We start from the raw sequence: 13,602 nt of genomic DNA on the forward strand, positions 1-13,602 counted from the left end.
TTGCTTTTCAGAGTATGGAAGGGAGAGAGAGAGAAACATTTGTTGCTTCCCACAGGCACTCGGATCGAGCCTGCATCTGAGGCACATGCTCCCAACCAGAATTGAACCTGGGACCCTTTGGTCCACAGGCTGACACTCTAACCACTGAGCCAAACTGGCTAGAGTGAAAGTAAAAGTTTTTTGATTTGTGAAAATGACTGAATTCTGTATACGCTCTCTGAGAAACCAGAGAAGAAATGCTAATGTAATTATTAGAGGGAGGATCAGATAGACACCAAGACCAAAATGAAGCCCGAGGACAATGAAGCAGGACAAAGAACACTGGAGAGAGAGGAGAACTAATAGTGAAAAGAGTGGAACCCCATAGAAGTAATCAAGTAGAAGTTCTCCAAGTAGATCATCAACATGCAGATAACCATAATGATATGTGTCTTATATTGGTATGTGCTGCAGGAAACTTAAATATTGTTATGTTCTGCATTTCTGTCATCATGTCTGAAAGAAATACACAGTCATGAAAAGAGAGTTATCTGGATAATTTGAGACTGATTACGTTTTCCAACATCTGTGTTTAGTTAGGACCTCTGTTTAGTCGAAATACTCTTTAAAGAGTTTCTTTTACTTATAAGTATTACTGCTAATTGTGGTTACATATAAATATATCAACAAAATAGAATGCCTTAACATTTTTAAATAACTTATCTGCCAGAAAATCATATATTATCCTGAGTATAAATGATTAAATATAATTAAGCTAACCATGATATAGAGCTAGAAATAGATTAGGGGTCAGATTGGAAGGCTTTGTAAAATACATGTCCAGGTTGACTAAATAAATGAGAACAAAAGAGCCAAGGCAGAAAAACCAAGTAGAAAGGATGGTGAGGAGTTCAACCAACTTGGAGAAAGGTGACTTTAGGGAAATTGAAAATAGATTGGTTAGGTAGGATCAGATAATAACCTGATGAGAAACTATCATTAGGCAAAGAGGAATTTTCCTTTAGAATTTCCAATATGTTGCAGACCAGTTCTGTAAAATAAAATACAAATGAATTATCAGGAAAATGAAAATTAAAAAAACATGCATAATAATCAAAAATAGGCCCTAATTTTTTATTAGAGTCAGTAACCGTACATGGATGACTCTTGTTCTTTTTCCTTTTCAACTTTTCCTTTTTTTCCTTGATTCTTTTGTAGTTTAATAATTACTTAAAAGCAGATAGAGAATTTTTATGTTTCAGTATAAAACCAAAATGATCTCAGGTTACTTTGTACTTTGTGGCTTTTTGTCGATGTGAAGTTTTTTCCCTATCCTGTGGATCAGCAGCCTTTTGTCCAAAAAAGGTATATTGTTCAAATGTAATGAGAAGATCGACACCTGAGCCTTAGGCATACCTACAGGTAGACTGTTGAGGAGGGTGAGGACAGTGAAAAAGAGGTGGAATAACTACCGCCAGTAGCCAGGGGACCAGGATAATGTTGTTGAATCCAAATGGAAGAGTAATTGCAAAGAAAGATTGAAAAAACTCTAATGAAGGAGCAGAGAACCAAGGCGGTTAAGAAAAAAAGAAGCCAGTGTATTTGTGGGGACTCTCATGAGTATCTTGGAGGGTAAAACTGAAATATGCTAGAGTTTGAGTCAGTAAAGTGTGTTTAATTTACACAAATTCAACTTTATTTTCTCTCTTTTTTTTTTTTTAAAGAAGGAAATAATAGCAGACAGGTTTCTTTCTTTTTTTTAAAGACTTTATGTAAGTGAAATAAGACTATTTCCCCTCTTCATCTATTGTCTGTTAAAAGGTATTTTGTATATTTGTTCTGTTTACAGCTTCAGAACTAGCAAAAACACCAAGAAAAAATGCATCATTCAGTTCGAAGAATGATCCTGAAAGTATGATAAACATTCCTCAATGTAGCAAGGGTAAGATTTTACCTCAGTTCTTTGAAGAGGGTTTTTCATAGTTGCTTCAAGTTATAGTATGTTTTTATTCCCTGTCATAAGTACATATTTATATATTTTATTTTATTTTCTGAAAATTCATTCAACAAAATGCAGTTAAATACTCCAACTTGTGTGCCATGTTTAGCTGCCAATAAAGATCTCTTCTGGTTGAAGTTGTGCAGATTGATAGGGCCAATTAGAGACAGTCTTAAAATCTTGTTGTCAAAAAAACAAAACAAAACAAAAACACTGTTATTTGCTTGAGGTAGCCAAAGGCTCACGGAAGATTTGCTTTGGAAAATATTATTTAAAGTAATGCTTTGGGGGTTTGAAAGTCTTATAATTTGTGGAGAATTATGGAGCAGTTGTTTCTGAGTGACCCATTCCAACTAGGTTGAACTGTATACTTTTTAAATAACGAACAATGAAAAGGGCTCCATTTTTTTCTTGTTATATGGATGCTACAGAAATGCAGGACATAGCTGCCACTCATGGGATTAATCATGTAATTAATAGTGACAATTCAGCCTCTAGTGGAGATTCAGTCAGTTGAGAATTCTATAGTATGTGGTGGCTTCTGGGTAGAAACTTCACTTTGCTTTTAATGAAACTAAACTGATGAAAAGTGAAGTATTTAGAGTAAATAATGGCTTTTTGTTTCATTTTTTAGGGCATTCGACTTCAGATGAAGTTCTGTTGAAGGTAAGCAATTGACTAAAAAACAAGCAGAAACCTTGGTGTTATAAAATAAGACTTGATGAAAAATAGCAATTGTGTCTCTTAATTTATATAGTGCTTTATAATTTACAGGTATTTTCTAATTAAATACCTAACTTAAAAATGAGGAATCTGAGGTTCAGAGAGTGAAGTTCACCTAGGTAGGCAGGAGAAAAACTGGAAGATGAAGCCAGGTCTTTCATACCCTACTGTTATGCCTTTTTTGTGTCAGAACTATCTCTGAGTATTTCCAACATAGAGCTGGCCTGGGAATTTTATGGTTTTGCTTTGTTTTGCTTTGCTTTTGTATATAATATTCTTTTGTTTCTTGGGGGGTTGGTCCCAAGATTCCATTAAATCCATTAGTCTACCCTTTTAGGATTTACATTTGAAAACTAAATTAGTTTTGTTAAGTTCATACCAGGGTAGCTGAAAGGGATTGAGAAATTTTATTCTCTCCTTTGTGTTTTTGTGGTTTTGATTTTTCATTATGCCTTGTCAAGTGGCCCTGCTGGATGTGGGCAAGCCCAGATGGGCAAGGACAAATCCATGACAATGAGTATGTGAGTGGTGAGTGTGTCCAGGCCTGGGTGGCTTTAGATTTAGACATGCCTGGACTTGTATACAGGCTAAATTCACTTCTTTTATAAGAATGTGAATGTTCAGGGCAGTGGTTATGGCCTGTGCAGGAATGTCCCATTTAGGCAGTCTAGGTGAGGCATTAGAGATGTCACAGTCTCCTTTGTCTTTAATAATGCTTCTTTCCTGTATTATATCTTGTATATTTTATCATTACAAAAGAATAAAATGTATTTCCATAACCCAGTCAATAATTTAGATATATTAGCAAATTCTTTTTTAAGTTGTGGATCACATCTTAGTGAATCATGTCAGTTTCCCAAGGGCCTATCAGAAAACCTGTTAATAAAACTATTATATCTACCATAGTAAGAGATCACTATGACAGTCTTAGTGCACTGTCTTAGATGGGGGAGTTCAGGAGCAAATATGTGTAGGGCTGTGGAGGTCTGGACTCAAGGGGTTTAGGGCACATCTGTCAAGATGGGGAATGGATCTGTATTAGACAAAATTCATGACATAATACTTGAAGATTGGTGGACGCAGTAAGGAGAGTCTTGAACTAAGTCTTAATAAGTAAACTATTCTTTGATAATCAGACTCTTTTACTCTAGTGAGTAATCTGTTGTCCTGGTGGGACAATAGGTTGCCCAAATGAACAAACTGTTGGGAAACAGTTATTTTGACACAGGTGTTCTCAGACTTGATAATTAAGTTATATGGGTGGCTGTTGTCTCAACTCTTGATTTTAAAATCAGTTTATTAGGATGTGACTTGAAGTTTAAAAAGTGAAATAGAATAAAACAGAAATTTTCTGTTTTGTAAGTATTATTTCATTATCATTTCTTTTAGTTATATATGTACATGTGTACTGGATCAAGATAGCAAAATGTAAAAAGAATTTTTGAGGATCTATATAAAAACTTTTGAAACATACTTTAATATACTTCATAAGTCCATTGGGACCAGCTCAGTTATTATGGTACTATTACTGGTATCCCAAATCAAAATTTATTTGCAACTAGCACCGAAACCTATCAAAAGATAGAAAAATTAAATTCTTTGTCATAGTTTCATATTGCCCAAAAACAAAGGTACTTTATCTTTTTATCAGTACCGTTAAAAATTAACATGTAAACAACAGTGGGCATTTTAATGTCCTAGAAATGTAATGGTGTATTCTGTGAGGAAAAGAAAAATATACTTTTTACTTTTGTAAAATGTTTAAAAATTTAAAAATACAGAAGCAAAAAGTATAAATCTCTCTTTTTCTCTTCCTCACAGAATGTGATACTTTAACACCAGTAAATTTCCACCGTATTAAAAGGCCCATTGCCATATGCATAGGAGTGCCTATTTCCTTGTTTACTCATCATCAATGGACATGAATACCTTTTTTAAAAAAAAATACTTTGCTAATCTAATGGGTGAAGAGTAGTTCAAAAGGCTGATATACTTAGGTTTTTTTCTTTACATAAAAATAGAAGTACACACATAATTTACAGATGTCTGGAATACAACTTCTAGAGTCACTCTAGGAAGCCTTTGGAATTTGTTATATCATTTTTGTTGTTTTTCCCCCCCAAGAAATCCATTTGTCATTGTCTTCTAGTTCTAGGAACCAAGCTCATCTAGTTCTAATGTAGTCTATTAAAAACAAAATATTTTTCTTCTAGCCTCTTTCACTCAGATCCATTGTTAATTTCTATGTCATCATCATTATTTGATTATTTAAACTATATTACTTTTTTATTTTTAAACAGTCCAATGATAAAAGTGAATTTCTGTCAACAGCACCTTGTGGTCTAAGGAAAAGATTTATAGGTATGTATTTCTTTTTACACTTTTTATAAAAAGAAGCATCTAAACAAGAGCAGCAATGGTTAAGTATACAGGTTCTAGTCTTAGGCTGCTTGCTTTTTATCTTTGGCCAGGCACTTATAGAGACCTCTCTATCCCTTTATTTTTTCATTTGCAAAATAGGAACAATAATGGTACCAGCCCCAGAGTTATTTTGAGTTTAATTGAAATAAAGGATGTCAGAAGTGCTTAGTGTAGTGCTTGACTTTGATATGTGCTTAACAGGTATTAGCTATTATTATCTTTTATTCTTATACCTACTTATTGCTATTTCTTTTTATGAAAGATAGGATATGTTCACATTCTCAGTTAAACTGTAGATTCCTTAAGGACAAGGTCTATATCTTATATTTTTAAGACATAAAACATAGCATTATGTCTTTTACATTATAGTCGATGGATATTGATGTTAGTTAAGATGTCTCTCCAATAAAATAACAAGCCTTTCAGTTTATTTGTTTTGAGACAGTTTTGGAAGTATGTCTGTTAATTTATTTAGAAATTTTATAATGAAGTAGTTTTAAATATTCATAGTCGTACTGAATGCCTTACACAGCCAAATAAACAGACATGGGTCCTACCTTATGGAAATTAAAAAATATGTATATATTTTTAAATATTTAACTTTGGGGCAAATGATTTATTGACCTTTGTATTTCAGAAAGATGTCCCCTTCTTCCTTGGGGTTGACCCCTTGACCAATAATATTAATTAAAGTCATCAAATTCATGCTATAGTCCTTTCTTTTCAAAGTATAGATTTCATAGAGCTGTTAATGCTACTACCTCATAAAAAGGGTAATACTAAATGTTTGGATATCTGAAGCAATAAAAGATGATTATTTTTTATTATTATTTTGATGATTATTTTATGTCAAGTACATCCCATGTCCTGTGTTTTCTCCTTATCCCAAATAAGAATCCTTTTAAGGTGAACTTCCTTTTCCATCTCAATCACCACCAAACATACATACCTACATGTATGATGTATATATATAAATAAGGTAGAGACATATTCTGGTACCTCCTACCACTTCTAACCCATGTGTCTACCATGGGCAGCAGTCTTTGCAACTACAAATCTGCTAAGCTATCTGTGCCCATATAATCAAGTCGTCCTCCCCCTTTTAATATCTATGTTTGTTGTATGCTGACTCTGGATATTCTGAAATATATTGTTCAAAATATAATGATTTGGTTAAAGTTATTTCACTCATATTTTGGAAGTTAACCTTTTATAATAGTTTTATACATACTTTGTTGAATGTAAACCCTAGTTTTATTCTTACTTTATGAGTATAAAACCAGCTTTATTTGGGGAAGGGGAGAAGTGGCTTGGTTTGTTTAAAAATGTAATTGTATCATTTCTGGGATGGAATATGCCTGTGTATTAGTAGTACTTAAAATAGTAGCTACCTGCTGTATCAGTTAGGATGACATTTTTAGTAGGCAGTTTAATCCACATTTAAGTATGTGAAATCATAAGAAGTCTAGGGATACAAAGTTCCGTGGTTGATGTAGAGACTCAGTAGTGTCATGAAGGATCCAGATTCTTCCTATCTTTTTGTTTTGCTGCCACCATTTTTCATCTTTAGGTTCGATACTTCATATTGCACAATGACCTCCATAGCTTTAAGCTATGAGTATACATAAGGGGCTTTCCTTCCATAGGCGAGGAAAATCTTTCCCAGAGGCTTCCAGCAAATTTTCCCTCAAGTTCCACTGGTCAAAGGATTACATAGCCAACCCTAGTTGCAAAGGAGGCTGAGAAAGCAAGTATCTTGCAAACGAAGAGACCATGATTATTTATCCCTTAGGGTGGAGCACATTGCCACATTTTACAAAATTGGAATTCTGTTGGCAAGGAAGAAGGAAAGACAATGGTCGTAGGTATGACTGACAGTTTTTGCCACAGTTTCTGTGTGTCAGGCTTTGTTAATTGCTTTACATACATCTCACTCTAATCTTAATAATGGTCTGTTAAATTAGTATTAGTCTCATTTGATAATTGAGGAAACTGGTGCTCTGAAAACTTATATGACTAGCTCTGGTGAAATCATCAGCAAGTAATGACAAAACCAGAGGTCAAATTCTCTTACTTTAAAGCCCACATTTTTCCTGTTACCCCACAATACCTCTCTTGTCAAACTGTCAAATTTCCCAATTGCTTTCCCCCCCACAGTCCCAAGGTCTCATTCTGACAGCGAAAGTGAATATTCCACTTCCAACTCAGAGGATGATGAAGAGGTTGCACAAGAATATGATGAGGACACTAATACAGTCATATTGAACCCAAAGATTCAAGCTCAGAATAGAGTAATTTCAACTCCTGTTTGCAAAGAAACGCCTTCTAAGAAAATGAAAAGAGATAAAACAGTAAGTGAAGAGAGAGACTTAAACCTTCAAGAAAAATTATGTAGTGTCTCAAAGACCTGCTGCCCTAAGAGAAGAGATCCAAATAGGGGAATCAGCATAATATTTTTCTTCACTTTTTTTTTTTTTTTAATATGTCTTTATTGATTTCAGAGAGAGGAAGGGAAAGAGAAAGAGAAACATCAATGATGAGAGAGTCATCATTGATTGGCTGCCTCCTGCACAGCCCCTACTGGGGATTGAGCTCAAAACCCAGGCATGTGCCCTGACTGGGAATTTAGCGGTCATCTCCTGGATCAGAGGTGGATGCTCAACCACTGAGCCGTGCTGGCAGGGCTTTTCTTCACTTTTCTATAGTTTGTTAGCCTTTGACATAAATTCCGATGTATCTTTATCTATTTCTGGACTTTCTGCCTTGGTCTGTCTGTATCGCTACCACAATCAATATATGCTGAAGGTGACATCTCAATTCAGTTCTATAAAGATGAGCTTTTCATTAAAAATATATTGATTGGATAATTGGGGGCAAGACTTCTCAGTGTATACCTTCTTATATAGTTTTTTTTTGTAACATTTTGATGTGTTCAGGTAAATGTAAGTAATAAATAATGGGACTATGGATCCATGCTGAGCTCTTTGGAAGAACACTGTAGACACCATGGTTTGAGAAAAGGCTAATTATCCTGGTGTTTTGTAGAAAGATTTAGAGCAGTCTAGGAAGCCAGCTGCTTGAATGGCTTCTCATCCCTTCCTAACCACCGTGGAGGTTAGCTGTGCCCTAAATCAGTAGAACAAGTAAGAGCCATTTTACTGGACTAATAGCAGGCAAGTCTTTTTTACCTTGCTGTTGGTATCTTCCTCATTTCATGGTACTTCAACTGTACTGATATTAAAGGATTTGCTCAGACTGTGTGAGGCAAGACAAAGATTCTGATAGGTAAACCTCCACTTTTTTAAGTTTAAATGGAAATTATATGTTGGGACGTAGGAATTGTTTTAGGGAATAGACTACTTCAGTCTAGTCATTTCTTTCACTTTTATGATCCTAAAAGTTACTCGGTTTTATCACTACAATTAAATTCGCTTGGTCCAAAATCTGTGTTGTTTTAAATAGAAAATACTGAATGCCAAATAAAGAATTTCACATATCCTATTTTACATTAATATTACTGCCTAGTTTTGATATAAAACAAGTATCTGAAACTAAGAAATGACTTTGCACTTTCAGAGTGACTTAGTAGAAGAATATTTTGAAGCTCACAGCAGTTCAAAAGTTTTAACGTCTGATAGAACACTGCAGAAACTAAAGAGAGCTAAACTGGATCAGGTATGTTGCAAAGAATGTTACCTCTAACATTACCTCTTTATGGTAACAATCTTTTTAGAAATTAAAGCCTTATATTTGGAATTTATAATCATGTAAATGGTTCTGGAAAAAAACTTAGCAAATTCTTTACTGCTATCACATATTTGTACCAAAAAGAATGTTAAAAAATTTAACAAATATTTAAATCATATTTGAAATACTATGTGTACTCAGTTGATGCACTTATTACCAAACTAATGTCCTCTTCTAACCTCTACCTCTAAGGAAATATTTTTAGTTTGAATTGATTTGATGTATGTGGTTTGAAAGTGATTATCTTCCCTCTCTCTTCCTTTTTTTTTAAAAGCAAACTTTGCATAACTTATTGAGCAAGGTTTCTCCTTCCTTTTCTGCTGAACTTAAACAACTAAATCAACAACATGAACAATTATTTCATAAATGGATGCTACAGTTACAGTAAGTAGTGTCATCATTGCAAACCCTTGTAAATTAAAGAATAATATATGTCTGTGTTAAAATCAAAGTAATTTAACATTTAATTTTCTTTTTGAAACACTCTTGATACACATTTTTAATTTATGTATGAATGTAGAAATGTCATTATTGTATGGCTCTTCTCAGAAATTCTAGTTTTCAAGAAATTTGTCTTTTCTAAATTTAATTTAATTTGCCAGTAACAGGTCAAAGGGTTATGCTAATAAGAATAGAATGATTATCTTCCATGGTAGGACCTTACCTCCTCTCAGTAACTCTTTATGATCTGTTCATTATAAATTTATAAAGGAGCTCTTCACTCTAATCTCATTCCCCGATCCACCAATTCTTCCTTCTTCCAGTTGTCAGCTGCAGTAACTTGATTTGCTTTGCTTCCTAGCCTACACCTCATAGTCAGCTACTTCAGTAGACTTGCTAGCTCTCTGAATTCCCTTCTTTTTTTCTGCTGTTTCTACCTTGCTAATCTCTACTTAAGGCATTATCTCTCTTGTGTTCTTCTATTTCTAGGCTATCCTGCATTGCTACAGAGCATCACATAAATACTGTTTCTGCCTGACCTCCATAAACAACCATGGAGTTGAACTTTAGCTTGACCCCTAGTATGTGATGTTCTGGGTCTTCTCATTCACTCTCTTGGCCTCAATTGCTTTTTATGTGTGAATAACTTCCGTAACTCTATCTCCAGCCCATCCCAGCTCAGATCTCAATCCTCAACAGTAGACATGAATATCTGAATGCTGGAGGTTTCCATGTGGATGTCCTGTAAATAATTCAATGTACATAAAATTTAACTCATCTTAAACCCATCATTCCCACCTGCCCCTGCTGCCTAACACAATGACTGTCACTCCATTCAAGTAGAGTTTCATGCCAGAAACTGAGTTATTCTTCAATATTCCCTTTGCCTCACCTGCCACATCTAACTACTCTCCAAATCCTATTGATTTGACGTATAAAGCTTTTGACACCTTACATTTTTCTCCTTGACACCTAATTCAAGTCAGTTTTGTCCCTCCTCATCTATTCCCCTCACTTAGCCAGTATTATCTTTCTAAAAAGATCCTGCTAATTTCCTACTTAAAACCTTTCAGTTAATAACTGAGTAGTTACTAGTAAGTGTTCATAGTTCTTGGAATAAAATCTAATGTCTTAGTTGACTTACCAAGCTCTTTGTGACCTAGCCCCTGCTTACCTTTCCATTTTAATCTGTCAATTAAAACTCTACTTCAGCCTGTAAAACTTTTTAGTGCCTTGCACCTACCATGTTGTCCTTTTACCTTCCAGCATCTGCAGCTTGAAAGTAATATGAGCTGGAGAGCAAGCTACTAAAATTGGAACTCTAAGCTTGGTATAAACAGATAATAAAATTGTGCTTTTACCTTGATCAAGTTGGGAATCAATATAGTTATTTAGCCATCCCAGTTCTTCTTGTATTCTTTTATAAGCTTAAATTAAGGAAACTGGTTGATTATAAAATTGGCAATGAGAGGTACTGAACTTTAATTTCATGAATGCTATCTTTCCTAACAGCCTGGGGTTCAACATTGTGCTTTATGGTTTGGGTTCTAAGAGAGATTTACTAGAAAGATTTCGAGCCACCATGCTGCAAGATTCCATTCATGTTGTCATCAATGGTTTCTTTCCTGGAATCAGTGTGAAATCTGTAAGTTTCAAAGATGTTATAAGGAACAACCTCTTGCCAGTCTATACTCCCATGTTAATGAGGATGCTACTTCTCATTATGGAGTGTTCAGTTTTTGCTTTTAGCCTTCCTACTAGTAGAGCTGCATAGTGCTTAAGATCGTGTGCTTATACTCACAGGGCTCTAGCTTTGAATCCCCGTCTTTGAATTTCCTACTTTGTAACTGATCTATGTTAAATCTTAGAGAAAAGTTAGCTTTGTGTACTGTACCAAATACTAACAATACTTCTCTGAAGGACTGGATTATGGGGGACCTCAATTTTATAATGCTTTTATGTCACTTTGGTACTCTAATAAAAATATAAGTAATACTTTGTAGTTTTTAATACATTTACAGCCTCATTTTTACTCCAAATGCTCATATTTCTTCATCATTTGAAAATTAATATAAATCTTTTGGGTGCTGGATATTAACTGATGTAGTATTCCTTTCTAAAAGTGTCCTTAATGTTTGTGTCCCGTTTCCTTTGATAAATCAATAGTTTTCTAATGTTTCTCATATTATTGGGTTTTTTGTGGGCATTTTGCATCCCTCTTATAGTATCTTTACATCTTTGCTATTCTGTTTTCTTTCTTTTAACTATAACTTATACAAAAAAATGAATATAGATAACTTATGAATATAGATATACTTAAGTACCAGTAGAATTTTTTAAAGTGATTTTTTTTATACTTGGTGGGAAATCCAAATTTATTTTTAATTTTATAAAAAAGGATTGATATGCTAGTTGTTTTTATCTTATATGACAGAATAGGTTATAATTGATGTATCTCTTGCGCTTTTATGATACAGATCCTGAATTCTATAACAGAAGAAGTCCTCAATCATATGGGTACTTTCCGCAATATACTGGATCAGCTAGACTGGATAACAAACAAATTTAAAGAAGGTAATGTGAAGTAGATGCTCTAATTTTAGGGTTAAGCTAAGCATACACTTTTACGTATTCATGTATTAGTACACACAAAAATGATGATTATTTTAATAATGGCACTTTTCTCAATGCTGATTTAGATTAATCTAAAATAGTCAGTGTTTTCTGTTTCTGTGAACCTCACTAGTTACCTAACAGGAAAGAATTACTCCTATCACCTTGAATTTGTATAGCCAAAGCCTCTTGTTTCAGAATAATTTTCAGGTTTCATTTGGCGATCGTGAAGTGCCCCCAGTTGATTGGTACACTTTGCCTGGTACTTTAATATTTAATATTTTTATAAAACTTTCTTATTTACTCTGAGCAATTATCACTGCATGTCAGTAATTTCATATACTAAAATCTGGAATGTAAAAAACATCTTTTCTTTTGGTGTGAATGTTCTGGTTATGTGAGCATTTCAAAGAATTAGAAATAAAATTATTTAGGCTCTAACAATTATCATTTAGTCATTGCTTAAGAATTAAAAGGAGTAATTGGTTATGCTTAATTGATTTGATGGATAATTTCTGTATTGTTTGTATGCTCATTAAAATAGATGCCTGTCCGGCTGGGCATGGCTCAGTGGTTGAGCATCAACCTAGGATTCAGGAGATCGAGGTTCAATTCTCGGTCAAGGCACATGCCCAACCGGGTTGTGGGCTTGATCCCCAGTCGGGGGCGTGCAGGAGGCAGCCGATCAGTGACTCTCTCTCATCATTGATGTTTCTATCTCTCTCTCCCTCTCTCTCTCTGAAATCAATAAAAATATGTTTAAAAAAAAATAGATGCCTAAGTTGTTTCATATATATGAATATATATACTATATATGTGTTGTGTATGTCATACATGTTATATGTCTGATATATATTTGTTATACAATTATATATAATTGTAATTGTAATTACATATCATTATATAATGTAAACAAATGTAGTATATATTTATGTGTAATTTATATGTTTATTTGTATATAATTTAAATACTGTTGATTGGTGGCTTCTGGAATTCATGGAAGCTTAGACTTTGAAAATGTGTCATCTCAGAATCTTTGTCACTATATTGCCTCTCTTGTTCCTCTATCCCCAGGAGAAATTTATTTATTCTCTCTAAAAGGCTCATCCTCCATCATAATTGCCAAATGTCCCATTTCTTATCAACTCCTGAGAGACTTACAAATAGCTTTTAAAAATGTATAGGACTTTTTCTATCTTAGGGAAAAAAATTACCTGATTCTACTGCCCTTCCATGCTATTTTATTTCCCTATTTCAATATGGTTTTAGAGTTTTGTTGGTTTGTGTGTGTGTGTTTTAAAATATGTTTTTATTGATTTCAGAGAGAGGAAGAGAGAAAGAGAGAGAGAGAAACATCAGTGATGAGAGAGTCATTGACCGGCTGCCTCCTGCACCATCCCTAACTGGGGACCGAGCCCACAACCCGGGCATGTGCCCTGACTGGGAATTGAACCGTGACCTCCTGGTTCATGGGTGGATCCTCGACCACTGAGCAACACCGGCCAGGCATGATTATAGTATTTGAAGACATTTCCTGTCTTCTGCTCTTTACCTGTTTCCTTCTTAATTTCTTGCTTTTGTGTTACCTAAACTGTACGCTTGAAGATCACCTGTAATTTCCTTCTTTTTAAACACATTGGCCTTGGCCCATCCTTTACCTTGATATCTGCAGTATTTAG

The 13,602-nt window shown here is 34.3% G+C and overlaps 1 protein-coding gene across 4 annotated transcripts in view; it reads left to right on the forward strand.

Moving 5' to 3' along the window:
* ORC2 (origin recognition complex subunit 2) overlaps positions 1 to 13,602 on the forward strand; it is a 31,785-nt gene that overhangs the window by 8,754 nt on the left and 9,429 nt on the right. For all 4 annotated transcript variants that reach the window (XM_016208822.2, XM_016208823.2, XM_016208824.2 and 1 more), the window contains 8 exons: positions 1,829 to 1,921; positions 2,613 to 2,644; positions 5,002 to 5,062; positions 7,280 to 7,473; positions 8,699 to 8,797; positions 9,144 to 9,253; positions 10,823 to 10,955; positions 11,788 to 11,884. In XM_016208822.2, the coding sequence (XP_016064308.1) occupies positions 1,829 to 1,921; positions 2,613 to 2,644; positions 5,002 to 5,062; positions 7,280 to 7,473; positions 8,699 to 8,797; positions 9,144 to 9,253; positions 10,823 to 10,955; positions 11,788 to 11,884 (819 nt within the window). The remainder of the gene's footprint in view (positions 1 to 1,828; positions 1,922 to 2,612; positions 2,645 to 5,001; positions 5,063 to 7,279; positions 7,474 to 8,698; positions 8,798 to 9,143; positions 9,254 to 10,822; positions 10,956 to 11,787; positions 11,885 to 13,602) is intronic.

The sequence above is a fragment of the Miniopterus natalensis genome, chromosome 8 (genome assembly GCF_054644295.1).
Source record: "Miniopterus natalensis isolate mMinNat1 chromosome 8, mMinNat1.hap1, whole genome shotgun sequence".
Taxonomy (NCBI): Eukaryota; Metazoa; Chordata; class Mammalia; order Chiroptera; family Miniopteridae; genus Miniopterus; species Miniopterus natalensis.